The sequence below is a fragment of the Bos grunniens genome, chromosome 12 (genome assembly GCF_055505025.1).
Source record: "Bos grunniens cultivar Pamir isolate PY7600 chromosome 12, Bosgru_T2T1.0, whole genome shotgun sequence".
NCBI lineage: Eukaryota > Metazoa > Chordata > Mammalia > Artiodactyla > Bovidae > Bos > Bos grunniens.
Genome location: NC_141176.1, coordinates 47,780,387 through 47,807,773, shown reverse-complemented (window position 1 = coordinate 47,807,773; position 27,387 = coordinate 47,780,387). Strand labels below are relative to the sequence as shown.

General features: G+C 37.3%; 1 protein-coding gene across 11 annotated transcripts; it reads left to right on the top strand.

Moving 5' to 3' along the window:
* Nucleotides 1-132: 132 nt before the first annotated feature.
* Nucleotides 133-25,352, top strand: DIS3 (DIS3 exosome endoribonuclease and 3'-5' exoribonuclease). 11 transcript variants are annotated; one of them, XM_086328522.1, is made up of 22 exons: nucleotides 133-396; nucleotides 680-746; nucleotides 1,009-1,166; nucleotides 3,407-3,600; nucleotides 4,025-4,098; nucleotides 7,926-8,093; nucleotides 8,864-9,028; nucleotides 10,210-10,323; nucleotides 10,447-10,584; nucleotides 11,152-11,298; nucleotides 11,678-11,794; nucleotides 12,054-12,155; nucleotides 14,468-14,532; nucleotides 14,621-14,705; nucleotides 16,169-16,296; nucleotides 18,794-18,880; nucleotides 21,108-21,264; nucleotides 22,794-23,008; nucleotides 23,114-23,282; nucleotides 23,417-23,575; nucleotides 24,279-24,401; nucleotides 25,055-25,352. In XM_086328522.1, the coding sequence occupies exons 3-22, from the start codon at nucleotides 1,114-1,116 to the stop codon at nucleotides 25,136-25,138; spliced, it is 2,544 nt and encodes an 847-aa protein (XP_086184648.1). In that variant the 5' UTR covers nucleotides 133-396; nucleotides 680-746; nucleotides 1,009-1,113; the 3' UTR covers nucleotides 25,139-25,352. The 11 variants fall into 11 exon arrangements, with proteins under 11 accessions (XP_086184648.1, XP_086184647.1, XP_086184653.1 ...); XM_086328521.1 differs by having other exon boundaries at nucleotides 133-552; XM_086328527.1 differs by having other exon boundaries at nucleotides 133-552; nucleotides 8,864-9,044.
* The last annotated feature ends 2,035 nt before the right edge of the window (nucleotides 25,353-27,387 follow it).

Sequence of the window (27,387 nt, the reverse complement as noted above, 5' to 3'; positions counted from 1 at the left end):
CAGCCAACGACAGTCTCGAAGTTTTTCCGCGAGCGGGGTTCACTAATATCCTGGAGGAGGAAGGAGCGAACTTCTGGTTAAAGTGTGGTTGTGCAACAGGGCTCCGAGCGTGACACTTTCCGCCGGAAGAGCACTAAAGCGGGTCGGGATTCCGAGCAGGGAGGCGAGATGCTCAAGTCCAAGACTTTCTTGAAAAAGACGCGGGCGGGTGGCGTGATGAAGATTGTGCGCGAGCACTACCTGCGGGATGACATAGGCTGCGGTGCGTCGGGGTGCGCGGCGTGCGACGGAGCGCACGAGGGACCTGTCCTCGAGCTGCAACCCCTGGACCGGGCCAGCAGCCTCTGCCCGCAGCCACACTACTTGCTGCCGGACACCAACGTGCTACTCCACCAGGTGCGCCGGTAGGCGGGCGGAGCCGCAGCACCGCTGTCCCACCAGGAGAAAGGGAGACAGGGACACTGAGACCCTAGGAGGAGCGTCTTGGGCAGCATTACGTACTCAGGGAGAGGCAACCCCACCGGGACCCATGCCTCCTGCCCCCAGGCCAAGGTTCTTTTTCCTTGTACTGTTTTGTTTTTGTTTTTGTTTTTTTCAGTCTTTACTTTTTTGAGTTCTTGGAGTTATAAGAATTTTAGATACGTCAACTTTCTAACTCCTGCTGTCTCTTCTGCCTTAGATTTTAATGTCTGGAGGCCGGGGACCTGGGCTTCTGTGGCCTCCTGCCTGCGACCCTCAGGCAGCTTGTAAGTGCCTACGAGCGAAAACCATGTGGGCCAACGTATTTCTTTATTAATGACTCATTCTACAAAGCTTTGTAACTAGTTTGTTTACACGTGTTCTTCTTTAATCGACCTGAAGGGTTTTCTGTTGCAAAATAGCTCCTTAGTTTAATGTACAGGTAGTATTGAAAAAAAAAAAACAAAAACCGGCAGAGTTTTAGGTTCAACAGAAGCAATTTATGAATGAACATGGGAAAAAATAACCATTTATTTATTTACTTAAAAGATTGATGTCCTTGAGGACCCTGCCATCAGGAATGTCATCGTGCTACAGACAGTTCTCCAAGAAGTGAGAAATAGGAGTGCTCCGGTATACAAACGAATCCGAGATATGACTAATAACCAGGAGAAGCATTTCTACACATTTACTAATGAGCACCATAGGTAGGGGGGAAATTACCTCAGTTATCAAAAAACTAGAATTAGCTAAATTGGGGGGTGAAAGTTCCTGGCTGTCATCTGTGACATTGTTGGAAGATACACTGTTAAGTTTCATACTTCTGGGAGTAGTGTTTGATTCTTACACAGTTTACAGACCTTGCTAAAGTCACATAGGCATTGATTGGGTCAAAGCCAGAACCAAAGTCTCCTGGTTCCTAGAACGTGGTAGGTCCTTTAATTTCCAAAATGTTTATATTTTGAATTGGTTTTAGCATGAGTTGAGCAGTAAGATTTTGGAAGATGAGATTTGCCTAGGTTTCTGATATACCATATTATATGAATAACCAACATAAGTTAATTAAATATAGGAGTTTGTGAAGGAGAGCTTTAAAAATATAAAGCAGGTATATTCTTAATGCGCTCTTAAAAGTTACACTAATACCTTATAACTGATCACATTGAAGACAGTAAGGTTAAGAAATACAATTCGTTTCAGATTTAAGATGTTTGTTTCAACTTAATGTGTGATCTTAGAAAATATGGTATTGTCTATTTATTACATTGGGCTTCCTGGGTGGGTCAGTGGTCAAGAATCCGCCTGCCAATGCAGGAGATGTGAGTTCCATTCGTGGGTTGGGAAGATCCCTTGGAGGAGGAAATGACAACCTGCTCCAGTATTTTGCCTGAAAAATCCCATGAACAGAGGAACTTGGCAGGCTAGTCCACGGGGTTGCAAAGAGTCAGACACGACTGACGGACTGAGCGTGCATTTCTTGTATTACATAACTAATTTATAATGAATCGAATTTACTTTTATTAATCAGGATTTCTCAACGTTGCCATTATTGACATATTGGACTGGGTAATTCTTTGTTATGGAAAGGCTGTGTGAAGCACCGCAGGGTGATTAGCAGCATTCCTGGCCTATACTCTCTAGATGTCAGTAGCAAACCCCCCTCCCGCCCCGCCCCACCAAATCCCCTGAGCTGTAACAACCCAGAATGTCTTCAGATGTTGTGAAATGTCCTCCAGGGGGGAGGATATCAGGGGCAGTATCATCCCAGATACTGAGAACTGCTGGGTTAGACAGTGGATTGGATAATGAAATCCCATGGGCATATACAACTTTAAAAATATTTAATATCTCAAATTTCTCTTCCTTATTCTTATATCTCACACTTAAATATTATTTATGTAAAGAATATCAGTTAAGCACTTCAAGACTTACTATTTCTATCTCCTCCTTAAAATCCAAAAACAGGAACTTCACTGGTTTTCAGCACTCAGAGACCTAGTTTCTGTGGAGCATGACCATCAGATTTTTAATCCAGAGTTAACACTTCTGTTGGCTTAAGTGTAGTGAATAGAGCTTAGCAGTACTGGGGTTGACAGGAAGAATTAGGACACTCAGGCATGCTAAAACCAATTCAGAAATTTATGACCGTGTCTTTGATAATTCTAAAAGCATTAACAGGTGTGTGTATATTAAAGCAGGTTTATTTATATTAAGTGTAAAACTCTGAAATTGAGTCTTTAACCTTTAAGAAGTAGGTAGAAGTTACTGTGCTGAATTTTGTAATTGTTCTTAAATTTGGCTTTGAAGACAGATTTAAAGAAATAAGTATACTGACATTTGATAGCTCAGAGTTGGTAGACTTAGAAGGAATATGCAGTCATATCTGGGTCTTGTCTTTCATTCTCTTGATGGCCCTTGTCATGTATTGTGAGTTTATCGTAGATAATTTACAGGCATCATGTATTTAATAACTGCATTAATCATATGATCACAAGTTATCTAATCATACAATTGGTAACTTTTAGGAATTTCTGTTAATCTACAGTTTGAATGAAATCTCATTATCAGACCTGTAAAATATTAGTATAGTTTTTTTTTTTTTTCCAACAAACTGTTACTTTTTTTTAAATGTCCCAACCTATAGTATAAATTCTGATCTTGATTTTTTCTTTTGGTGAGATGAATTTATTTTAGCCCTTTTATTATTCCATTAATAATATGATTTTCTTCTTTCCAAGGAAATTGTTGTCTTAAAAACATCACTAGAAGGATCGTATTTATTTCCTCTGTGAGGTATAAATGTGAATACATTCAGGGGAAAAGATATACTATTGATTTTTAAGTTCAGTGATCATTAAGCATTTATGTCCAAAGACTTTTTACGTGTGCTTGATTCTGTTGATTTCCATTTCTTATCTTTCTCTTTTCCCCTTTTCATTACACTTAGAGAAACTTACGTAGAACAATTACAGGGAGAAAATTCTAATGACAGGAATGATAGAGCCATCCGAGTAGCTGCAAAATGGTACAATGAACATTTGAAGAATATGTCAGCAGAGAATCGGCTGCAAGTTATCTTCATAACCAATGACAGGAAAAACAAAGAGAAAGCCATAGAAGAAGGGATACCAGCGTTCACTTGTAAGTCTCCATGTAACCAGACTGTTCATGTTTGTAAATGCATGCAAAAATTATCATCAGGCCCATGGTCAGATGTTCATTTAACTGTTTTTGACTGTTTGGTATTTTCATGGTCGTATATAGCTTAATGTGATATTTTTGTATTTTTTTTTATTTTTCAACATTGCTAAGCTAAGCGAGTTGTGCCACCAGTGGCTGTTAATTTCCCTGTCAACATTTGGAATGGGCTTAGCAATAAAAGTTATAGACACACTTGATCCACTGTGTCTTGGGCTTGACTACCTCAACAGAGAGGGTCCCTCCCCCGCCCCCCAAAAATTTGACATGTGTACTGTCACAAATAAGATAAAGCATGTTCTTCTGAATCTAAGGGGGGATAAAAAGCACATTTAAATTTATCAAGAACAAAAAACTTATTTTTCAGGTGAAGAATATATAAAAAGCCTAACTGCTAACCCTGAACTCATAGATCGTCTTGCTTGCTTGTCTGAAGAAGGGGTATGTTTGAGTTTGCTTTGTTTTGTTTTTGAGAAGTGAAAGATTAACATAGCCACTTTGGGATGTTAAGCTTGTAATTACCAGATTTAGAAATTGGACTATCAGTGGGCAAGCTGGAATTGAAATAGGAGTTGGGTGATAAACAACACGAATGGCTGCATTAGGCTTTTGATCAAAGTGCCATCCCCAAAGTCTTGACTTCTACAATGCCAATGTTCACTGATACATCCTCAGCAGCCCAAGTAGGGCCTGGCACAAGGTGGCACTATTTGTGTGATTAATCAGTGAAGGAATTCATGGCTGGCTTGTGATAAGGAGTAGATATTTGACAAACAAACAAGTGGTGGGCACTGGAGAGAGAGTATCCAGCTGCAGTGTTAATTCCATAGGAGGAGGGAGGGCTCATAAGAAGTAGGACAGGAAGGGAAGGGGCCAGATAGTGAGGACTCAGGAATTTATTCTGTTAGTAATTTTTAAACTATCATATAAAAGTCTCCCTAAAGGGCTGCTACTAAGAGAAGTTAGCACTAGGATTCTGGGCTCCCTATCTTACACTCTTAGGCTGAAAACATGAAAGGTTGATGAGAGTGTGGCTAGGAGGAATGGAGAACAGTCAGAAATGTTACTTATTTGGAAAACCACTCTAACCTCCATTTATAAAATGATACATTGTATCTCAGCAAGTTTAGAGGCAGAGGCACCAATAGAGGGTCACTGCAGTAGTGGATGTGAGAGGGAATCCTTAACCTTGTTTCCTTGAATGTGAAGTGTGTTTGGCAATAACAATGTCATAGCATTGTTAGGGTCAGATGGTGATAATGTTCAGTCGATAAGTCGTGTCCAACTCTTTGAGACTCCATGGACTACAGCACCTTAGGCTCCTCTGTTCTTCACTGTCTCCCAGAGTTTGCTCAGGTAATAGTAGTGTTAATAAAATTCTTATCTCAGTGCCTGGCACATAATTATGGTAAATGTAAATGGTAGATACTATTAGGTTTTATATAATAGTATATTACATGTGCATCCAAGCTTTACAGCGTTTTTTTCTCTGCCTGTTTTCAACCAGCTACTTCACAAAACTAAATAGAAGTGAAAAAACAAAAGCTGGACTTTATTTTTAGAATACAGGTAATAGGATTATCCTAATATATATGCACTAGTTACATGCAGCTGTTTAAATTTAATTCAGTTTACAGTTCAGTTTCCCAGTTGTGTTGTTCACCTTTCAAGTGTTCAAGAGCCCTTTGTGCCTACTGACTACCATATTGGAGATCACAGGAACACTTCCTTTAACACAGAGTTGATTTGGATAGCACTAAATGAAGTGGATAGGTCTAAATGAAGAAACAGGAAGTAATCCAACATTGATAATTCACAGTATTTGACTATGTACTATGATAGAGTAGCGGAGAAGGCAGTGGCACCCCACTCCAGTACTCTTGCCTGGAAAATCCCATGGACGGAGGAGTCTGGTGGGCTGCAGTCCATGGGGTCACGAAGAGTCGGACACGACTGAGCGACTTCCCTTTCACTTTTCACTTTCATGCATTGGAGAAGGAAATGGCAACCCACTCCAGTGTTCTTGCCTGGAGAATCCCAGGGAAGGGGGAGCCTGGTGGGTTGCCGTCTATGGGGTCACACAGAGTCGGACACGACTGAAGTGACAGCATAGCATGATAGAGTAGAGTAAATGTAGAATATAGTGAAACTGCAGTCAGTTCTATTATAGTACATTTGTGTGTTCCCCAAAGTCACTGTGCCATGTAAAATTTTATATAATGAAAACTACAGAGCTTGGGCTTCCCTGGTGGCTCAGACGGTAAAGCATCTGCCTGTAAGCAGGAGACCCAGGTTCAATCCCTGGGTCGGGAAGATCCCCTGGAGAAGGAAATAGCAACCCACTCCAGTACTCTTGCTTGGAAAATCCTATGGACTGAGGAGCCTGGTGGGCTACAGCCCATGGGTTTGCAAAGAGTCGGACACGACTGAGTGACTTCATTTTCACTTCCACTTTCACAGAGCTTAAGGGAAAATGTGATTAGGGACACACGAAGAAAAGTTCATGATGCAGTGGAAAGAGGGTTGTCTCGATTTAAACAGAAAGTTGTTACACCAAATGTAGGTGGTGTGGCTAATAAAACATGGTGATCTGAAGTAACCAGTAGGTGTTTGAGGCATGTGTGTGTGTGTGGATGTTTGTGGATTCAGCTTGGTTCAGCTGGATGCAGTTTTCTGCTCTCACCTGGTAGTTTTCTAATTTACCAATTGCATTGGAACACATTTGTGTTTTCAGAACAAGCATGATAGGAGAGCTAACCATACTTAGCCAAGGCATCTAACCCAGATTTGGAATGTCAAGGCTTCCTGATAAAATTGTATCTAAGTTGAGATGGGAAGGATGTTAAAGCAAATTCCTTTGAGACAGAGACATTTTAGCTATGTTGTGTGTTAAAGGAGTTAATGACTAGGGGAAGAGCATTTCATGTGGAAGGAATAGCAAGTTAAAAGGCTCTGAGGTTAGAATAAGTTGGCAAGATCGAGAAATCCCTAAAAGTGTGGATGGGATGATGTGAGCAAGGGAGAAAAATGTTAGGAATGAAGTCAGAAATGTAGGCAGGGACCAGATCGTGTAAGGATGTAGTAAGTCATGGAGAAAAATTGGATTTTAATCCATGAGCACTGGACAGCTATTGAGCAGAATAATATACCTATTTCCCTGATCCAAGGAGAATAGGTTAGAAGCAGGGGCCTCCACTTAGATGGATATTTTAGTATCCCTGGGAGACAAGACAGAAAATTGGATCATGGTAGCAGAAGTTAAGGTAGGGAGAAGTCAGATGTTGTGTGTATTTCATTGATATAAATATTTTGTTGATTTTAGGATTTGGTGATAGATGGGGCTGTGAGGGTACAATTAGTTAATTAGTTAATTATTTTAATAGGCCATATCATTAATCTGTTTAATAGCTCATGTTCATGGTAGGTTTAATAGATCCGTATTTATTTTTAATAGGTCATGTTTATATGATGGTGAGGATGTTGTAGTACAGGGGAGAATTTGATTTCAGAGAGAGAAGAACAAAGTTCTTGAGTAGAGGAGAGGAAGTGGTGGATAGATGCTCATAGGTGAGCAGATTCAGCATGGAGAGATAAAGCGAGTCTCGACTCATTGCTTCTGGTTCTCATTGTGGAGGTGGAGGTCCCTTATCTGAGAGTGAAGAAGGAAGACAAGGGACTTGGAGAGTTAGGCGGAAGAGAAGGTATAAAGTGATCTCCTTAGCACATGGGAAATTTAGGAAGTGTAGAAGTCTAAAGGAGCCAAGCAGTTAGGCTGTTGGATGTTGAAGGTCTCGGAGGATCCTGGCAGGAATTGCGGTGGATCTGCAGCAGGCCCCAGTCTACCTCTGTCTAACTGCCTTAGCTGTTTAAAATAATCTAAAAGTAGCTTTTCTTGCACTTTCAGGAACCACAGTCTTCTCATACATTTGAGGTTTCCTGTTACCCTTTATATACTCCTGCCCGCTCACTTGGTCACATAGCTACACACCTTTATTTGAGGAGGCCTGGATGGGGTTGGAGGGGTACATAGAGTTTTTTCTTCGGTGGCTGATACCAAAATGTAATGAAGTGGAAATGTTTGTGTATGTTGTCCTAAGAATAAAAAGCATTTTTTTTCTTACTGTTCTATGTTCTTTGAAATTCATGAGTTGTATATACTGTAACGTGGATGGTTGTTTTAAATAATACCTGATAGTGATAATAGTTGTATATGGAGCATACCAAAGACTCACATACTAACTATATCTCTTGGTTTGCTTATTTCACAGAATGAAATAGAAAGTGGAAAAACAATATTTTCAGAGCATCTTCCGTTAAGTAAGCTACAACAGGGCATCAAATCTGGCACATACCTTCAAGGGACATTTCGAGCCAGCAGGGAAAATTACTTAGAAGCTACAGTATGGGTCCATAGCGATGACGAAGACAATAAAGAGGCAAGTGTGTACATGAATTCGTTTCAAATATTTTCTGTTCATTTTTTTCTTTCATAAGTGTTTCAGATTTTTGTACAAGAATTTAAATTTGCTTTACCCTCCTACTTTGTGAGCTTAAAGTAAGTTATGTGAGAGGTCACAGATGATAGAATTAATCTTTTTTTCAGGAAACTGCTTATTGAGGAAAAGAAATTTCTTTTTTTTTTGTTTTGTTTTTATTTCTATTAACCCCTTTTAAGAGAATACAAATATAATCAATCAAAAACAAACCCTGATATAGTGCATCTGTTTTCTGCATTATGATCTATTATGGGAAATACTATTTTACCTAATGTATAATTGCTCCAGAGGGCTTCCCACACTTTAAAGCAAACAGCAGTCATTTTGGGGTGCTATTTGCCAAGTACTTATCTTAGTGCTTTGAATGCTGCATTTCATTTAATTTTCAACTCGGCCTATAAAAGTAGGCATTCTTTTGTTTTACCAATCAGGACCCTGAGATTTAGAGAGATTAAAAATTCTGGTATTAATGTAAGAGTTATGTGGAACACATGAACACAACTTGTATTTTCTGACATTGTTTTTTCTATTTGATACTGAGAAATTTAGAGGGCAGAGGAAAGGGACACTATGAAGGAAGAGAAAATATAAAGGAAGGGAAATAGAAACATAGAAACATCAGAATATATCTCAACTTCTTTAGGGCAACCTTCCCATTATTATACTGCCTTTGAAAATATCTGGGCATGTGTTCTTTGCTATTCACACAGATACTCTTACAAGGACTTAAAAATTTAAACCGAGCTATTCATGAAGATATTGTGGCTGTGGAGCTTCTTCCCAAGCATCAGTGGGTAGCACCATCTTCTGTGGTTTTACAAGATGAAGGTCAAAATGAAGATGATATAGAGAAAGAAGAGGAGAGAGAACGCATTGTATGAAACCAAACAGGTTTTATTTTTTTGTCTGTGTAGCTTTGATTAATTTGTTAACGTATTAGCTTTGGAGAAAATTAAATGAAACAGTTTTGGAGACAGTTCAATGAAACAAGTTTTATTGCTTTCAGATTTATGGAATAAAATTATAGTTCTATAGGTTTAATGTATGTCATATACATAGTTGATTTCTTTTCCTCTAACTTAGTCTTTTAAATTAGTGTCTTACTTTGCTCAAATAAACAGGTTGAAATACAAAATACAAAAAGACTTGAGTATGAAACTTGAACTCTGACATTCAGGTATATGATCTAGCTGAATTAGGTTTAAGTAAATAAAATTTTCTTTTTTTTTTTCTTTTACAGATTTAAAATTTTCCAAAATGCTTTTATGCAATGTTTAAAATCCCCTCAGCATAATAGATGTACTTCTAGGCCCTTAAAAATAGGTCTGTTTAATAATTCCTTCTCTGTTACCATGTTTATTATGATGAGAATCCTTTCTGTTGTTTTTTATGACCTAAAGTCTACCTGATAGGTATTTTTCCATTTTAGAATTATAAGAATGATACAAGTAGTTGGAATTCACAGAACATTAGTAGTTCTTCTCTTTATATGAATTATGATCACTACTTTGGAGTCTTACTATAACATTATCTTTACAAGGTCCAGGCCACAGGAGAGTATTAGAGGTGAAATACCATAGGGTTCTTTTGGTATTTCTAGTAAGAACTATTATTTATTTGGGTTTATATTTTGAATAAGACAAGCATTTAAAGATACATCTCTTTTTTTAAAATGAATTAATCAGTACCACTGTGCTCATTACTGGAAACTACTAAAATCCTATTAATGACCAGACCTGTACATAAGCATGTGCATCGGTATGTGTCAGTAAATCCTCACATTAAAACTGAAGAGTTGGGTTCTCACATATTTATTCAGTTTTCTCTTTTTGATTTTTTTTTTTTTTTGGTAGTGCTTTATTATAGAACTATTTTTGTGGTTTTGTTTGGCATGCTCTAGCATAGAATCTTGAAGCATCAAAATTCCATAGTTTTATGTCATAATTTACTGCCTAAAAAAGTATTAGTATCTGTATTCTGATTTTGAAGGGAAATTGTCTTATTATCCTTACAGGACAGATAACTGAAGGTTTTTACTTTTATTTTTACATCTCAGCTTAAGACTGCTGTAAATGAAAAAATGTTAAAGCCTACAGGTAGAGTTGTTGGGATAATAAAAAGGAACTGGAGACCATATTGTGGCATGCTTTCCAAGTCTGATATTAAGGAGGTGAGTAAGGAGCATGTTGCTATGTGATGGAAAGTAATGTACATTGAACAGAATTTAGAGCCCTCACCTTGCCCCCATCCCCAGCCTTTTGAGTGTAAATTCTTTTTTCCTAATGTTCTCTAGTCAAGAAGACATCTCTTTACTCCTGCTGATAGGAGAATCCCTAGAATTCGGATAGAAACCAGACAGGCCTCTACGTTAGAAGGACGGAGAATTATTGTTGCTGTTGATGGTTGGCCGAGAAATTCCAGATATCCAAATGTAAGCTTGAAGTAATAATTTAATGTTAGACTATTTAACTAAAACTTTAGGAATAAAGTTGCTTCTTTTACTGAAAATAGAATCTGTCTTTATATAAAATGCATGCTGAAATTTAGGAGTATTAAGTAGTACATCCAATCTGAAAATTAATCCTAGGAAATTCCAATGTAAATCACTTGGTTAATTTTACTCAGACTTCCCAACAAGTAATTTTTGGTGACGTTGACTACAAAATTAGTGTTTGAGACCTAAGTAGATTCTAGTAAACAAATTTTGAGGCTAGGATATTTGAAGCAACTTTTAAACTTGAGAGATAATAGGAACTAAACAGAGACCTTGTTTTGTGAGAACTGAACTCTCAGAAAGTCTCTACCATAAATCACTTGAGAAGTCTTGTCATTTTTAGCTTTAATTTACCTAATGGTCATTTTTAAGAATTGTGGAGAAAATTTAGAAATACTAAAGTGGTAATGTAAAATGTTCAACCATTTAGTGTAATAATAAAATATAAGTTAATAAACAGAAAGCTGTAAAATACACAGGTCTTATAATACTTTTTGGTTTTAGGGACACTTTGTTAAAAATTTAGGTGAAGTCGGAGACAAAGAGACTGAAACAGAAGTTTTGTTACTTGAGCATGATGTTCCCCATCAGGCTTTTTCACAGGCTGTTCTTAGCTTTCTACCAAAGATGCCCTGGAGCATCACTGAGAAGGTATGTTGAAAAGAATTCCTAGTGACTTTATGAATTACTGTATCTGAGCTACTAGTTTTATTTGATTTCTGTATGTGTCTTTTAAAAACCATGTAGAAACCTTATCCCCCTCCTACCTTGCATTTAGTTTGCTACAGAATGCTTAGGTTATCACGAAAATCATTTACTTTTCTAAAAGACAGACTTTTCTAGGGGACAGACACTGGCTGATATCACATTTTCCAAAGGCAAGGGGTTCACAAATTATAAATCATGAAGTGTTGTTATCATTGAGAAATAAAGCTACTTTTTATTATAATTATTGTTGATTTTATAGAGCTGTGTTACATCTGTACCACCAAAATTGTTTTTTATTTTTCAATAATATGGCATTTTTTAGGACATGAAAAACCGAGAAGACCTGAGACATCTGTGTGTCTGTAGTGTGGACCCCCCAGGATGTACTGATATAGACGATGCTCTCCATTGTAGAGAACTTGAAAATGGAAATTTGGAGGTATTTGTAATTATGATGACATTCTATTCAAAAATAGTTCTGGTCTTGAATTAATTTTCTTTTGACCCATTGTAGGATTTGTGAATTATTCATGTCAGGTAGAGTCTGTTGTAGCTACAGAGACTCATGGGCATGAAAAAGTTGAAATGGTAACTGTGACTGGCGTTGTCTTTTCCTTTTAGCTGAATTTCTTCTCACTAGAATTCCTTTAGTACATTTACCCAGTTAAACATGTTGACATCCTTTTTATCTTTTTAAGGTTGGTGTTCATATTGCTGATGTTAGCCATTTTATTAGGCCAGGAAATGCTTTGGATCAAGAGTCAGCTAGAAGGGGAACAACTGTATATCTTTGTGAAAAGGTAAATGTGTTAAATTTAAAGTGGAATTTTGATACATCTTTTCTGTCATCTGTTTTTTTTTTTTTTAATTTAATTTTATTTTTAAACTTTACATAATTGTATTAGTTTTGCCAAATATCAAAATGAATCCACCACAGGTATACATGTGTTCCCCATCCTGAACCCTCCTCCCTCCTCCCTCCCCATACCATCCCTCTGGGTCGTCCCAGTGCACTAGCCCCAAGCATCCAGTATCGTGCATCGAACCTGGACTGGCGACTCGTTTCATGCATGATATTTTACATGTTTCAATGCTATTCTCCCAAATCTTCCCACCCTCTCCCTCTCCCTCAGAGTCCATAGACTGTTCTATACATCAGTGTCTCTTTTGCTGTCTCGTACACAGGGTTGTTACCATCTTTCTAAATTCCATATATATGCGTTAGTATACTGTATTGGTGTTTTTCCTTCTGGCTTACTTCACTCTGTATAATAGGCTCCAGTTTCATCCACCTCATTAGAACTGATTCAAATGTATTCTTTTTAATGGCTGAGTAATACTCCATCATATTAGCAAGGTGAAAAGACAGCCTTCAGAATGGGAGAAAATAATAGCAAATGAAGCAACTGACAAACAACTAATCTCAAAAATATACAAGCAACTCCTACAGCTCAACTCCAGAAAAATAAATGACCCAATCAAAAAATGGGCCAAAGAACTAAATAGACATTTCTCCAAAGAAGACATACAGATGGCTAACAAACACATGAAAAGATGCTCAACATCACTCATTATCAGAGAAATGCAAATCAAAACCACTATGAGGTACCATCTCACACCAGTCAGAATGGCTGCGATCCAAAAGTTTACAAATAATAAATGCTGGAGAGGGTGTGGAGAAAAGGGAACCCTCTTACACTGTTGGTGGGAATGCAAACTAGTACAGCCACTATGGAGAACAGTGTGGAGATTCCTTAAAAAACTGGAAATAGAACTGCCTTATGATCCAGCAATCCCACTGCTGGGCATACACACTGAGGAAACCAGAAGGGAAAGAGACAAGTGTACCCCAATGTTCATCGCAGCACTGTTTATAATAGCCAGGACATGGAAGCAACCTAGATGTCCATCAGCAGATGAATGTTTTATTGTTAATAAAGTCATCTGAGGTGTTTCCTGAGGAAGGGAGAGCCTCAGTATTTAGTGAAATATGAGTAATCACTTTGTTAATTTTGTAGTTTGTCATAATCATGGACACTTGGATTCTGAAACAGTGTGGAATAGTATATGAATTAGCTAAAGGACATACATAGAATAAGGCGACCTTAAGTCAGTGAAAATATTGCAGTGTTTTTTGTTACTTAGCCAAATACCAAGTAGATGTAGTTGATATGAGTTGTTGTGAAGTGTCAACTTGTCTTTGAGTAATTAATATATTTTCCATTTTTTTATGTATAGTTAAGTCGTGAGTCTGTTCTGCCACAATTACTATTTCTTCTTCATTAAGTGTGCTCCCAGAAACTTACAGAGAAAACTTGTGAGAGTAGAAGGGAAAGTCAAACTTAATTAACTGTCAGAGTTCTTCTGTGTCCCTTTTTTCCATAAGAATTCATTGTTTCTCTTTTTTAAGGGTGTTGAAAACACCATGCAGTTGGTGTGAAGCATTGGAGGAAGGTCCCGTTGTAGAGTTACTAGGGCTTGTGTGTGCTATCTAGTACAAACATTGTGTACAGAGCAGAGATTTCAAACTTTGAGGGCACAGCTAGGTGGCTAGTGTAGAGAACTTACCACTGACATGAAATCCAGTTTTCTTTCATTGCTTTTTTTTTTAAGTCAGTCAGTCATGTCCGACTGTTTGCAACCCCACGGGCTATACAGTCCATGGAATTATCTAGGCCAGAATACTGGAGTGGGTAGCCTTTCCCTTCTCCAGGGGATCTTCCCAACCCAGGGATTGAATCCAGGTCTCCCATATTGCAGGCGGATTCTTTACCAGCTGAGCCACCAGGAAAGCCCAAGAATACTGGTGGGTAGCCTATCCCTTCTCCAGGGGATCTTCCCAACCCAGGAAATGAACCAGGGTCTCCTGCACTGCAGGCGGATTCTTTACCGACTGATCTATCAGGGAAGCCCATTGCTTCCTTCTTGTAAAAATTGTGTGTCTCTACTTCTCTAGAAATAGACTTGTTTTTTAATTTCACATTGTCTGAATTCTATTTACAGAGGGCTTCCACACCCCCGCTTAGAACATCAATGTTATTTGAGAATAGAACCTCAAATAAATGTACGGATATAGCTCAGTAATCTGCTACTTTTATTTTATCTATTTCAGAGGATTGACATGGTTCCAGAGTTGCTTAGCTCTAACTTATGTTCCCTGAGATCTAATGTTGACAGGTATTTATGCACGCTTCTTCATAAAAACATAGTATTTACTACTTTAACTGATTCCCTTTAACAAATACTGTCTTACTTTTGTCCATAGGTTGGCATTTTCATGTATTTGGGAAATGACTCACAATGCTGAAATCTTAAAAACGAGGTTTACCAAAAGTGTCATTAATTCTAAGGTTGGTTTCATGTTTAATATTTCATGTTGCACGTCTTTTTTACTTTTAACAATGTTCTAGATTGTTTTGAAAAAGTTAGGCGTATTAATAAGTTTTTCCCCAGTATTCCCACTAAATCTTGTTGTTTTCAGTTATCTGCTTAATTTTTGATGTTATCTAGAAATGAGATTATGTGGCAGTTTTTCTGTCTTCAGAAACTTAGAAAGCCTGTATACTTAGGTGACCAAGTAGATTCTTTTAGCCCTAATGTAGGAACTCCAGTATTTGAAGTTACCCCAATTTATAACTGGTTAGTATTTTAAAAGATGGTGTGTAAACCATCTTCTTGCTCCTCACACTTTTTCACTGAAGTGATATGAGCCACTGTTGAATTCTAGTAGAACTAGTCTGAAACTGATGTTCAAATAGAATGGAGCCAGATTACATTTCTCACTCCTTTTCTTCTTTTGTACCTTTCATCCGATTGCCTTATGTTCTCATTTTGCTCTGAATCTTCCTCTGTCTGCGAAACCCCCTTTCTCCAGTGATCTATTTTCTAAGTTTACCTTCTTTTTCTCTCCCTTTAACATAATTCTTTATTGATTAGCTAGTGGTTGGAAATAAAGCTTCATGTGAAACTGATAAGGAGTCATGTGTGAATGATTTAAATTTTCCTAGGTTTGTATTTTTAAATAAGGTGAGTTTATAATTCTCCCAAAGTTGGTTAGTGTAGCAAAATTTTATATGAAAAAAACTTAGTAAATATGTAACATAAAAAATTTTTAGACAAGGAACTCTTTGCTCCTAGTAGATAAGTTGGTTCTCCCAAGAATCTATCCTGATCTGCATCACCTAACTCTTTTTTACTATTCCTGATTTTTACTCAAAACTATTTAAAAAAAAAAAAAAGGCTAAAAAAATGGCATTTTTCCATGAGGAGGGAAATATAGGAGCAGAGCAGAAAGCTGTTTATTTGGATTGTACTGGAAATTAGTCTTTTCTACTATGATTTTCTAATTCTTAGATTAAATACTTAATTTGGGGTATTTAGAAGATTTCCTATAAAACATGATGTCTGGATTCTTATAGTTTTATTATTTGCTGTGTGTAAGGAAGTACTGGTCATCTGGAAATGATTTCACTTTACAGTCGTTATCAAAGAATAATCTAACCTTCCTTTTATCTTATTTTAAATTTTCCTAAGTATTTATGCATTAAAAGAACAATGAAAGAAATGAGAATTTAACAATTCTACCATTTAATTTTGTTTTAATGTGAGTTTGCTTATGTTGTGTAATGCATCAGATAAGAGTTAATGAACCAGAAATCATCAATATTCAATATAAATATTATAACTAGGAATCTCTTTTGTTATTGATTTTAGGTTTTCTGAAATCATGGATATTTTATAGTGGAAACATAAATTTTCAAAAGTAAACCAGATTTTATAAGCATTTGTATTAATATATGGTTTCTTTTTTTAGGCTTCCCTTACATATGCTGAAGCTCAGATGAGAATTGATTCAGCAGCTATGAACGATAATATTACTACTAGTCTCCGTGGACTAAATAAACTAGCTAAAATTTTGAAAAAAGGAAGAATTGAAAAAGGGTACATTTCAAAAATATTAAGATTTATTTTAATTCTCCTGTCCTGCTGTTAACGATAACTTGTGAACTCTTTATGAAGTGTTTATCTTGGTCAATGATGAATTATTTAATAGGCTGAGTAGGGACTCTTAAGTAGATACATTCTATTTCTTCTAGCTACCTTTTTAAATATTAGCAACTTGATTCTGGACTGATGTTTGTTCAGGAGTTCTGTTATGTTGAAGACCTTGATATGTCTGAATTAAAGGTCTTGAAGAAATTGTAGGAAGGGAAGATCTTCTTGAGACTTTTCTATGGCTTGTTCCTGATTTTAACTAGAAACGATTTTCAGGACTGAATGTTTTTTCTCAGATGTTTCAGTAAAGACAAATGAAGTCCTTGCACTTAGAGTTGGAAGAGATTTTTAGAGCATGTTTAATCCAACATCTTCAGTTTTTAAATGATTAGGGGTTACATTGAAGCAGTCTTACCAAAGATCTGATCAGTAGCGGCAGATTCACATCTTTTAGCTGTTATCTCATGGCATTTGCCTGACTGCAAAGGAGTTTTAAGGAATATCCACGTACCCAAATCTGTTGAAGTAGTCAGAAGAAATTTGATTCTTGAAAAACATCATCAACTGTCAGAGTAAAGCAAGAACTTGAGCCTTTCATATGTTGGTCTCTGGATGCCCATGCCCATCCAAAGTGGAGTCACAAGTGGTTACTGAAAGTGGTTTTGTTGGGTAGTCCAAACTCTAGATCTCTGCTGTTTTCATAAGATGTGCCTATTAAAGCTAAAATTAAAGAAGATTAAAAATTCAGTTCCTGAGTCACATTAGCCATATTCCAAGTGCTCAGGAGCCACATAGCAGGCTGGTGGCTACCATATTGGATAGGGTGGATTGAGACCATTTTCATCCCTGCAGGACGTTCCATTGGACAGTGGTGTTCTAGGTATTTATGCTGAGCCACCCCTACCTAACTCTACTCATATTTCAGTTTTCTGGGAATTTTCTTATGATCCTAAATACTAAACTTGAAACTGATTTGAAAAGAAATTGAAAGGATAATTTGGATGCAGTAAAACCCAGTGAAAACTTTATTGCTCAAATTTATCATTAAGACGTAAATAAGACGACTATAATTTGATTTCTTTTGTAATGCAAGACAACACATTTTTCATTGTATTCATTTATTGAAGGTTTACAGTATGCCAAGTATCAGAAGGTTTGTTGTAAAAGCAAAGTGAATAAAACCAATTGAAACTATTTTGGCAGTTTTAAAGTAAGAGATGTAGATTTGTATCTATAATGTAGATTGTGATTAGGACAGAAAAGCTATTTATTTAATTTGAAAAACACTCTGTACTTCTAGTTTTGAAAGTAGATACTCATCTACTGGTAAAATCTATCATTGAGTCTTCTCAGTCTTAGGGTGAATAGAGAAAGCAATCAGTTAAAAAAAAAAAGAAGGTTATCTTTCACCTTCTTAAAGGATATGTTTTGTCTTAAATTATATCTGTCATATGTCTATCTTAAAGGATAAGAGTTATGTTTTAAATGTTCTGTGAGGAAATAATGATCAAATATGATTAGTGTACCTTGCTCTTTAGGTCAAGCTGTATTAACACATTAATTGTAGTGTAGAACCTTGTTGTATTGCTCAAGTTATTTGTCATGGAAAGAAAGGCATACTTGTTCAGATTTCCTCTCGTATTCCTTCTGTAGTTCTTGCAGTAAAGGTGAGTCAGGGAAAAAAGGACTTGGAATCCCACTTGCCCCAAACTCATCTTTTCCCCTTCTTTGTGATTGTCTGAAGTTACCCAGCCTCAGTAAAATTTAGTTACTGGTTGATTTGGAGCTGACCGGATGCAGATAGGTTCATGGTGTAAAACCACATTATGCTTGCCTTGTGGGAATATACTTTTCAAAGAAGAACTTGCCAAATCTTTAAATGAGCTGTGCATGTAAAGCACTTAGCCTGGTATATTATCTGACACGTAGTACTCAGATACTAATAGCCATCAGTATCTGTAACGTGAGTTGTGGTTTATCAGTCTCCTCATTGGCTGGTTGAGTGTATGTGGAAGATACTTTTGAACTGAGGATCTTTTGGTGCTACTCATTTGTCCAGGGCAGCTTCCCTTTTGCCTCTTTCCACCATCCCTCACCCTAATACATTGTTTCCTGTAGTAAATAAAATATAACTGATTGCATTCTTTATGAAACTTATCAAACCCTCTCATTTTGGGTACAGAAGACATTCTTTATCCTGAGAAACACAAGGACTCATTTTGTTGTATTGATGTTGTCCTGCCTTTTAAAATTGATTTTAGAACTGTAAACTATTGGGCCATCTGTGAAAATATAAAGGAACATAAAAGTTAGCAGGTGGTTATAAAGCTTTCAAAAAAGAAACTGTCACATACTTGCTTTAATCATTTCTGTTTTAAGAGTCACTTCCAGAGTTATATCTGTTACTGCTCACATAACTGATTCACCTCCTTATTTTATTTAGGGCTTTGACTCTTTCTTCTCCAGAAGTTCGATTCCACATGGACAGTGAAACTCATGATCCTATAGATCTGCAGACCAAGGAACTCAGGTATGCAATTTTTTTGATGGGTAGTTGGTAAGATTATTATTTTAATATAATATCTAGTGTATATATTAATAAAATGTTTCTACCCCCAAATATCTGTTTTAGTGGAGTTATGATTTCTGTAGAGAAAAATAAATATGGTTTTACTTTCTAGTCTCATCTAAAACTCAAATACCTTATTTGTATTATAAAAGAAAACTTGCCAGCTTCATTTGTCTTAATGTGTGGTGTATTAGAACTTGACTAGTAATACTTATGGTAAGTAAAGGAGGATTGCCCTCATTAATTTCCTAAGTATTTAATAGAGAATATACTGTGATAGGACAGACCTGGGCCAAAACCCTGGAATCTAAAGTCACACGGCCTCAATTTGGATCCCATTTCTGCCAGTGACTCCAGACAAATTATTTGACCTCTTTACACCTTGATTTATTTGTAAGTAAAATAGAATTGGTAGTGGTACACACTCATAGGGTGTGTGAAGAATAGTCAGAGGTTAAGCCTTGTTATTGTTTTATTGATTTATGTTAAGGTTTAGGAGGCAAGGGCTTCCCTGGTGACTCAAACGGTAAAGAATCTGCCTGCAATGCAGGAGACCTGGGTTGGATCCCTGAGGCAAGGCTGATTTTGATTAAGTCAGAGTTAGGCCTCTTTCCATACCTGTTATATAAGGTGATTCTGAAATTAAGCATGCATTTACACTTTTCTAGCAGATGACCAAGAATTAAAAACAGGATTATACTCAAGTTTGTTAGTTAGGACCAGTGTGTGCTTTATAGCTTTAGAGCTACAATTTAAAAATACCTTTGGGTAAACTATGCAAATAAGTCTAATGTTAGTAGGAACAGTGTACACCCACTACCAAGGGCTCTTTTGAGGAAAGTCTTGAATCTTGTTTTACCAAAGTAGAACATCACCCATTTCTTCTTACCAAGAATAAAAGCCACAATTCTAAGAGATTGTCCCCATAGTTTTAAAGACATGTTTGGAGGTCTTCCTAATTTAAAAAAAAAAAAATTAATATACTTCAGGAGTCTTGTCAAGAAGTTATGTTGTTAAACAAGGAAACATGAGTGACATTAATAATGCGTGTTCAGTAAATTGGGAGAAAGCACTATTAAACAGAACACAGGGACTTACCTGGTGATGTAGTGGTTAAGAATCTGCCTGCCAATTCTGGGGGCACGGGTTTTTTTCCCTGGTCTGGGAAGAAGACTCCACATGCCTCGGAGCACCTAAGCCCATGTTCCACAACCGCTGAGCCTGTGCTTTAGAGCCTGCAGGCCACGACTGCTGAAGCCTCCTCACTCTAGAGCCCATACTCTGCAATAGGAGAAGACACTACAATGAGAAGCTTGCTCGCCGCAACAGAGAGTGACCCCTGCTCACTGCAGCTAGAGAAAACCTCTCAGCAGTGAAGACCCAGTGCAGCCAAACAAATAAATAAAATTATTAAAAAGAAACAGCAGATCATTTACTAATATTTTGTATACATAAATCATTTACTGTGTTTAATGAAAAACAGTATCAAATTGGTTGAGTTTTGAAGTCAAGTCATAATGGGCCCATATCCTGTTACACTAGTAATTCTGACCTTTAGCGAGAGATTAATATTACACATCTTTCGTTTTCTCATCTACAAAATAGGACTAATACCTATATTCCTATGTATATACATATATGTATATGTATGTATATACATGCACACATACCACAATGTAAACAGCACTTATAGCACAATGCCTGGGACATAATAAGCACTCAAAATAACTATTTTAAATATCTTTTCATTTGGGGGATTTGTTGGTGAAAGTTTCAATTTTTTTTAAGCCAATATTGATATGACCTAAATAGCTTTTAATTCTTAGAAAACTGTATTTCTGTAGATACAGAATTAAATAAAAATCTCTTCAGACTCAGTGTAAAGAGGTGAAAATGCTTATGATTTAGATTTTACATGTAAAGCTTCTGTTTTTTAATGCCGCTTGTAAAATATCCTTTAGCATAAGATTTACTCATGCAGTAGGTAAATTGTAAGAGATTGTTAGCATAGTAACTGAGAAACGAAAGGGATGTTTAGTTCTTAAAAATACACATGTGTATACACGCATGATGTTTGCATAGGAATTTTCATTATCTCGACAGAAAAGATAACTTGTGAATAGAAGTTATATAGAAGTATATAGAAATCTCATTCTTTTTCCTTATTTGATGTCTTTTCATTTGGCAGAGAAACAAATTCCATGGTGGAAGAATTTATGTTACTTGCCAATATCTCTGTTGCAAAAAAAATTCATGAAGAATTTTCTGAACACGCTCTGCTTCGAAAACATCCTGCTCCTCCTCCATCAAATTATGAAATTCTTGTTAAGGCAGCTAAATCTAAGGTATGGTTCCATAGCTAGAAACATCATCTGTATTCGTGTTGTGATGTAGTGTTTGCAGTGAATAATCTGTAGTCACATTTCCATAAAAGTTTTGTTGTTTCCTGATGCAGAAATGTGCCAGTAATTCTTTTCATTAAAGAAATCATCTAACTTGGGTATGGTCATCTCTTCACACATTGAAATCATTTGCCCTGTACTAAAGCCAGATGTTCCAAACTACATTATTTATAATATCCTGAACATATTAAACTTTTCCATATCTCTGTGCTTTAACACATTTTTTCATGCCTGTGTTACTTCATGCCTCCTCTGAACTGCCGACCTTTAAAGACTTAGTTGTTTTTTTTCCTCTTTATCTTCAACTCACTTCAGTCCTCTTTATTTCACATCCCTAAGAAAGAAGTCCATTTTTGCAAACATGGAAAAAAAGAAAAAACATAGAAAGGGGAACCCATTTTCTCAGCCCCTTATACCCCCTGCCTCTGGTTAGTAGACTTTATTTAGACATGATTACCCCTGCTTTTGGGGTGACTATGGCTTACATTGGTTTTCTTTGGATCACTTGCTCAGGCCACAATGTTCCTGTCCAGAAGAGAGGGATGAAAGGGTGTTGGATCTCAGAGCATTATTCTAAACAGGAGGATGCTGGTTTCTCATTTTTCAGACCTTTATGGTGGGCCGGCTCCTATTATATCCATCAGAACATTATCAGCTTCTCTTCTCCTCCAAGGCTTACTCTGTAAATTGGAGAATTTTCTCTTATTGTCCTGTTTCTTTCTGTGACCTGGGTAGAGGAAGGAAAGTTTATGTGTTTTTGCCTCATCTTGCAAAGTAGAATCGGCAGTTAACTGCTGTATCATCATGTTGACCTGTAGTCACCAATACCTCTGGCCTTTACTTCTACATTGAATGGAGAAAAAGGGTCTGTAGAGAAAATCCCAACATGTGGAAACGGAGCCAGATCTGCTTTGATGTTCTTCCACCCCAACAAAGATTAGGCGAGCACGGCTGGACTGAGAGGTAGCACTACTGCTCCCACTGTTCTTTCCCCCTTGAAACTTCTTGAGAGCGTTGGTACTTCAGTGCCTTCAAATAAATTCAAAAAAATTTAAGGTTTGATACTACACAAACCCACCATGACTTTTACTAAATTTATTTTCAGTTTTCCTAGGTAAGGCTAAAAGGCATAAACACTTATTACCTGGTTAAAAGACACCCTACTTTTTCAGCCTGATCAGTTATATTTTGAAGACATGGCTGGTAATGATTTTTAAATGTTTAATTTGATCCCTTTTCCCTATTCTTTGGGCTTCTCTGGTGGCTCATATGGTAAAGAATCTGCCTGCAATGCAGGAGACCAGGTTTGATCCGTGGGTCAGAAAGATCCTGTGGAGAAGGAAAAGACTACCCACTCCATTATTCTTGCTGGAGAATTCCATGGACAGAGGAACCTGGCAGGCTACAGTCCATGGGGTCCCAAAGACTTGGACACGACTGAGTGACTAACACTTTTCTCTGTTTATTCACAGAATTTGGAAATTAAAACTGATACAGCCAAGGCTTTAGCTGACTCTTTGGACCGGGCGGATTCACCTATTTTCCCTTATCTAAACACCCTGTTAAGAATATTAGCAACTCGCTGTATGATGCAAGCTGTGTACTTCTGCTCTGGAATGGATAATGATTTTCATCACTATGGCTTAGCATCCCCAATATACACACATTTTACTTCACCCATCCGAAGGTACTTTTTCTCCTTAACAAATGAGAGAGAGAAAATATTTCAAATTGTAAAAGGATATTTAAATGCTAACATGGCATGGTTCTTATTTTTTCTTCATGTGTCTAGATACGCAGACATCATTGTTCATCGCTTGTTGGCTGTGGCTATTGGAGCTGACTGTACTTATCCAGAGTTGACCGACAAACACAAGCTTGCAGATTTATGTAAAAATCTCAATTTCCGGCACAAAATGGCTCAGTACGCTCAGCGTGCATCTGTGGCTTTTCATACTCAGGTATTTGCCTTCTGTCACTAATATTAGCAGAAATGAAGTTTTGTTCACTTTTCATTTGATTGCAGAATTTTTTTTTTGTTAACTTCAAAATACTTTAAAGGTAATCCTTAATAAGGTTGTCTGCTCTTTTACAGTTATTTTTCAAAAGCAAAGGAATAGTAAGTGAAGAAGCTTATATTCTATTTGTAAGGAAGAATGCTATTGTGGTATTAATCCCAAAGTATGGTTTAGAAGGTACAGTGTTTTTTGAAGAAAAGGACAAACCAAATCCACGGCTTATATATGATGATGAGGTACAGTATTTCTGATGGTTTTATTTTGGGGTTTTTCTTTCGGTGGGAGGGGGAACACTTTGTCTTCAGTAGCTTGCAAGTGGTACCTCTAACTGGTAAAATTTTTTTTGTACCCTACAGAATTTTATGCCTATTAGCGTTTTACTCACAATTTCTCACCTCAGTATATGTTGTCATCTACAAAAGTTACTAATTTCTTTCTACTCTATAAAGTTTTCCCTTCTAAGGAAAACTTGAATTATGCTTTGTTCCTGGTGGACAAATGGATTAAAGTAAAGGAGTAAATGGCTGTTGATAGCTCCAAGAAGGGAATTTTATCATCCAGTTCCCAGTGTGTTTTACCTGACACACTCCCTACTTCCCTGACCTTAATAGAAGTACAAAACAAATTCTGCCCAATTACCTGTGTGCTTCTGTACAAGACCAACAATTTGCTAGTTAAAGGGTTGAGAATCCTGCAATTAATGAATAATATATTGGGACCAGAGTGAAAGGGAGAAGTTTGCACATAAATAGGTCATTTGTATGTGAGGGTGTTAGATTAGTGGTTTTGGTTATGTTGAACACCTAGGTGCTTATTAAATATTGAAGTTATTTTTAAACTTAAACTTTTAAATTAATTTGGAAGATAAATTATAAAGAATAAGAACCAAGCTTCAAGTGGAAAAAGGCAATTAAAAATAGCAAAATGTGTTTTGTTTAGATACCATCACTTAAAATAGAAGATACAGTATTTCATGTATTTGATAAAGTTAAAGTGAAAATCATGTTAGACTCATCCAATCTTCAGCATCAGAAAATCCGAATGTCCCTGGTAGAACCACAGGTAAGACCAGATTTACACTGTTCGTGTTGTGGTAGAATAAACAGTACATATTTTGTGAAAGGCAGTGGTACAGTCCTGAGTTACTTCTGTTTAGTTATAGAATCTTCAAAGTAGTGTGCAGGACAGGTATCTACAGAGGAAATCCTATTTTCTCACTGATGTCCGTAGGCCGCGGGAACCCAGGCATCTTGGGCTGCTTCTGAGTTCCTTGGTTCCTCAAATGGAATCCTGAGATCTACCTAGTTCTTCATTTTTACCAGTTTTGAAATCTGCACTTTTGAAAAGCAGTTTAAAGTGTGATTCACCCTAAGACATTGGATCTTAACCTTGGTTCTGCCCCCAACACATCTGAGGCCTCTAATGCCGACAGTGGCTGTCAGTAGGAGAACCTGAGTGTTATGGCTAAACACCCTTTCCAAACGACAGGCGCCGGTCTTTCGAGATCATGTCTGCCTGCTACATTCTGAAGCACTATTCTTTTGTGTGTGATACACATACATACGTACACTGTGTGGAAAACTGTTTCCCCTTCCCCCCACCATCCCTCCATCTTTTTGAACCTCAAAGTGTCAGTGAAGAAGAGGAAGATTAGATTGAGGTTTCTTCATGTTACGCTTTTACTCACCTGTTTTTCCCATTTTGCATTACTTTAGATACCAGGAATAAGTGTTTCTGCTGATACTTCAAACATGGACATTAATGAACCAGAGAGAAAGAAGAAGAAGCTTCAAAAATAGCTACAGTCAACAACAAAAAACTTCAAGGATTGGTTTCCTTTAAAACGAAGAGAATCTTGAGAGAACACTTGTAAACCTAAGAAGTGTGTGAGATAGTTTACTTCTAAGTACATTTTAATGAATTTTAAAATTTGCATTTTTATTGAACCGTTGACTGTGTCTGTCCCATCATACTGCTTCCTTTCAGGATTAAAGAACTATTTATGCAGAAAAACTCAATTGAATAACCATCACTTATATAGTGACAGGACAGCAACTGAGGGAATCTGTGAAGATCACTGAAAGGGAGCACTCACCTGCTCACTGAAGAGGAGATGAGTCTTGCATAATTTATCTACTATTGACAGAAAAAAACTAATTTTCCTATGGAGAAAATATAACATTTTTAGAAGCAAGGAACAATCTAAGTCTTGAAAGGTGTCACTGTATGGGATGGCAATTTTTAGATTTCAAGACAATGAAGTCCAGAGCTGTCAGGGTGTTCAGCATTTAATTTCCTCTGCCATCTTTAATTTACCTCATATTAGGGCATCCCAGGTGGCATAGTAGTAAAGAATCTGCCTGCCAGTGCAGGAGACTCAAGAGACGTGGGTTCAGTCCCTGGGTTGGGAAGATCCCCTGGAGGAGGAAATGGCAACCTATGCCAGTATTCTTGCCTGGAAAATCCCATGGACAGAGGAGCCTGGTGGGCTGCAGTCAGTGGGACGGGGGTGGTGGGGGAAGGTCACAATGAGTCGACCATGACTGAGCAACTTGTACACATATGGCCACAACTTAAATTGTACTCCTTTGCTATTAAAAACCTGCCTTTTATTAGTGTTCCGTAAACAGATGTGACTGGGAAATTGGTGAAGGGATGAAGTAGAATATTTTGATCTGACTGGGAAAATGGTTATTTTTTTTAATACCAGGTAAGTGTGATCATCAGTCTTGACCTTCAGCTCAGATATGTCCCTGAAAATAACACATTAGGGTTCAAAGAAAGCTTAGAGATGGCACTTTAAATGTCACAGCATATTAACTTATAAAAAGGGGGTAATTAATGGCTTTTAAATTGCATATATTTGTATCAGATTATGTGGGCAAGGAGGGGTTGTATGAGGTGTTGACTGAAGTGTTGCATTTGGTGTGCCAGTGACAACTGGCACACCACAAAGATTATTAATGATAAAGTCAGTATTTTCGAAAACATTTTGAGATAGTGCCGAGAAGATGGTGCAAATCACCTAAACTTTTGCACATGATAAGTTTGCAGGAAGAAAGCCTGGCTTACTGCAAGATAGAGATACCCTAAAACATTTTACTTTGCTCATTCAATTTCCAAAGTACTGACAGTGTAGCAGGCTTGTCCCTAGTCAAGCAAACGATCTCTGCCTTGAAGGAGCTTGGAGGGCATTGAGTGAGACTAGCACACACACCGGCAGGTGTAGCAAGTGGGAGCGATTACAAGATGTACAGTCATCCATTCAGGCACTCAGTAATTGTAAGTACAGTACTGACCCAGGGATTTCTGCAGAAACCACCGCCTGTGGCCAGCAATATGTTATGTAAGTGAATATCGAAACATTCCAGGTAACAAAAGATGGATCTCTGGTCAATAAGTTGATAAAATAATTGTTCCCATTTCCTGGGACTGAGTAAAACATCCATATAGTGCGGCAGAACTTGTTTCAGTCAGAGGAAAAGCCATGAGTGAACTAAGCCTAGAGCGCCAGTCAGCAAGCCTTGTCCACAAAGGCCAGTCGTGTCAGCCTCCACCAGCCAGGTGCTTTGTGTCACTCCACCCTTCTGCTCTTGCAGAGAGAAAGCAGCCATGGACTGCTTTCTGTTTATGTAAACAGATGAGCATGGCTACTTTCCAACCTTATTTACACATGGGGAAATTTGAATTTCATAATTTTCATGTGTTTAACAAAATTGATTTCCACGTGGCACCTCTCCCAACCATTTAAAGATTCTTTGCTCATGGGCCGTGGTCTCCCTATGGTTGAGGAAAAAGGTTTCAGGTTAAAACAAGGCTACACTGACCTCATATATCTCTTTCCAGATTTCTTCTCTTGTGCCTCTTTTATAAGGAAGTCCTAATTCAGGCTCTAGTCCCTATTGAGTAGCTCAAAATGACCAGAAACCTTATTTTCACCCTTGAAGCCTTTTCCTTGATAATCTAAGATGCTTCAAATGCCATTTCTTATGGTAAGCAACATAAATATTTCATTTAAAAGGCCCTGTTGGATAAAGACTATTATCCC

Coding starts and splice junctions, on each gene's coding strand:
- DIS3 (XM_086328520.1), top strand. CDS start 169: ATGCTCAAGTCCAAGACTTTCTTGAAAAAGACGCGGGCGGGTGGCGTG. Junction 4,099..7,925: donor CTTGCTTGTCTGAAGAAGGG/GTATGTTTGAGT, acceptor CTTATTTCACAG/AATGAAATAGAAAGTGGAAA. Junction 12,156..14,467: donor CTGTATATCTTTGTGAAAAG/GTAAATGTGTTA, acceptor TATCTATTTCAG/AGGATTGACATGGTTCCAGA.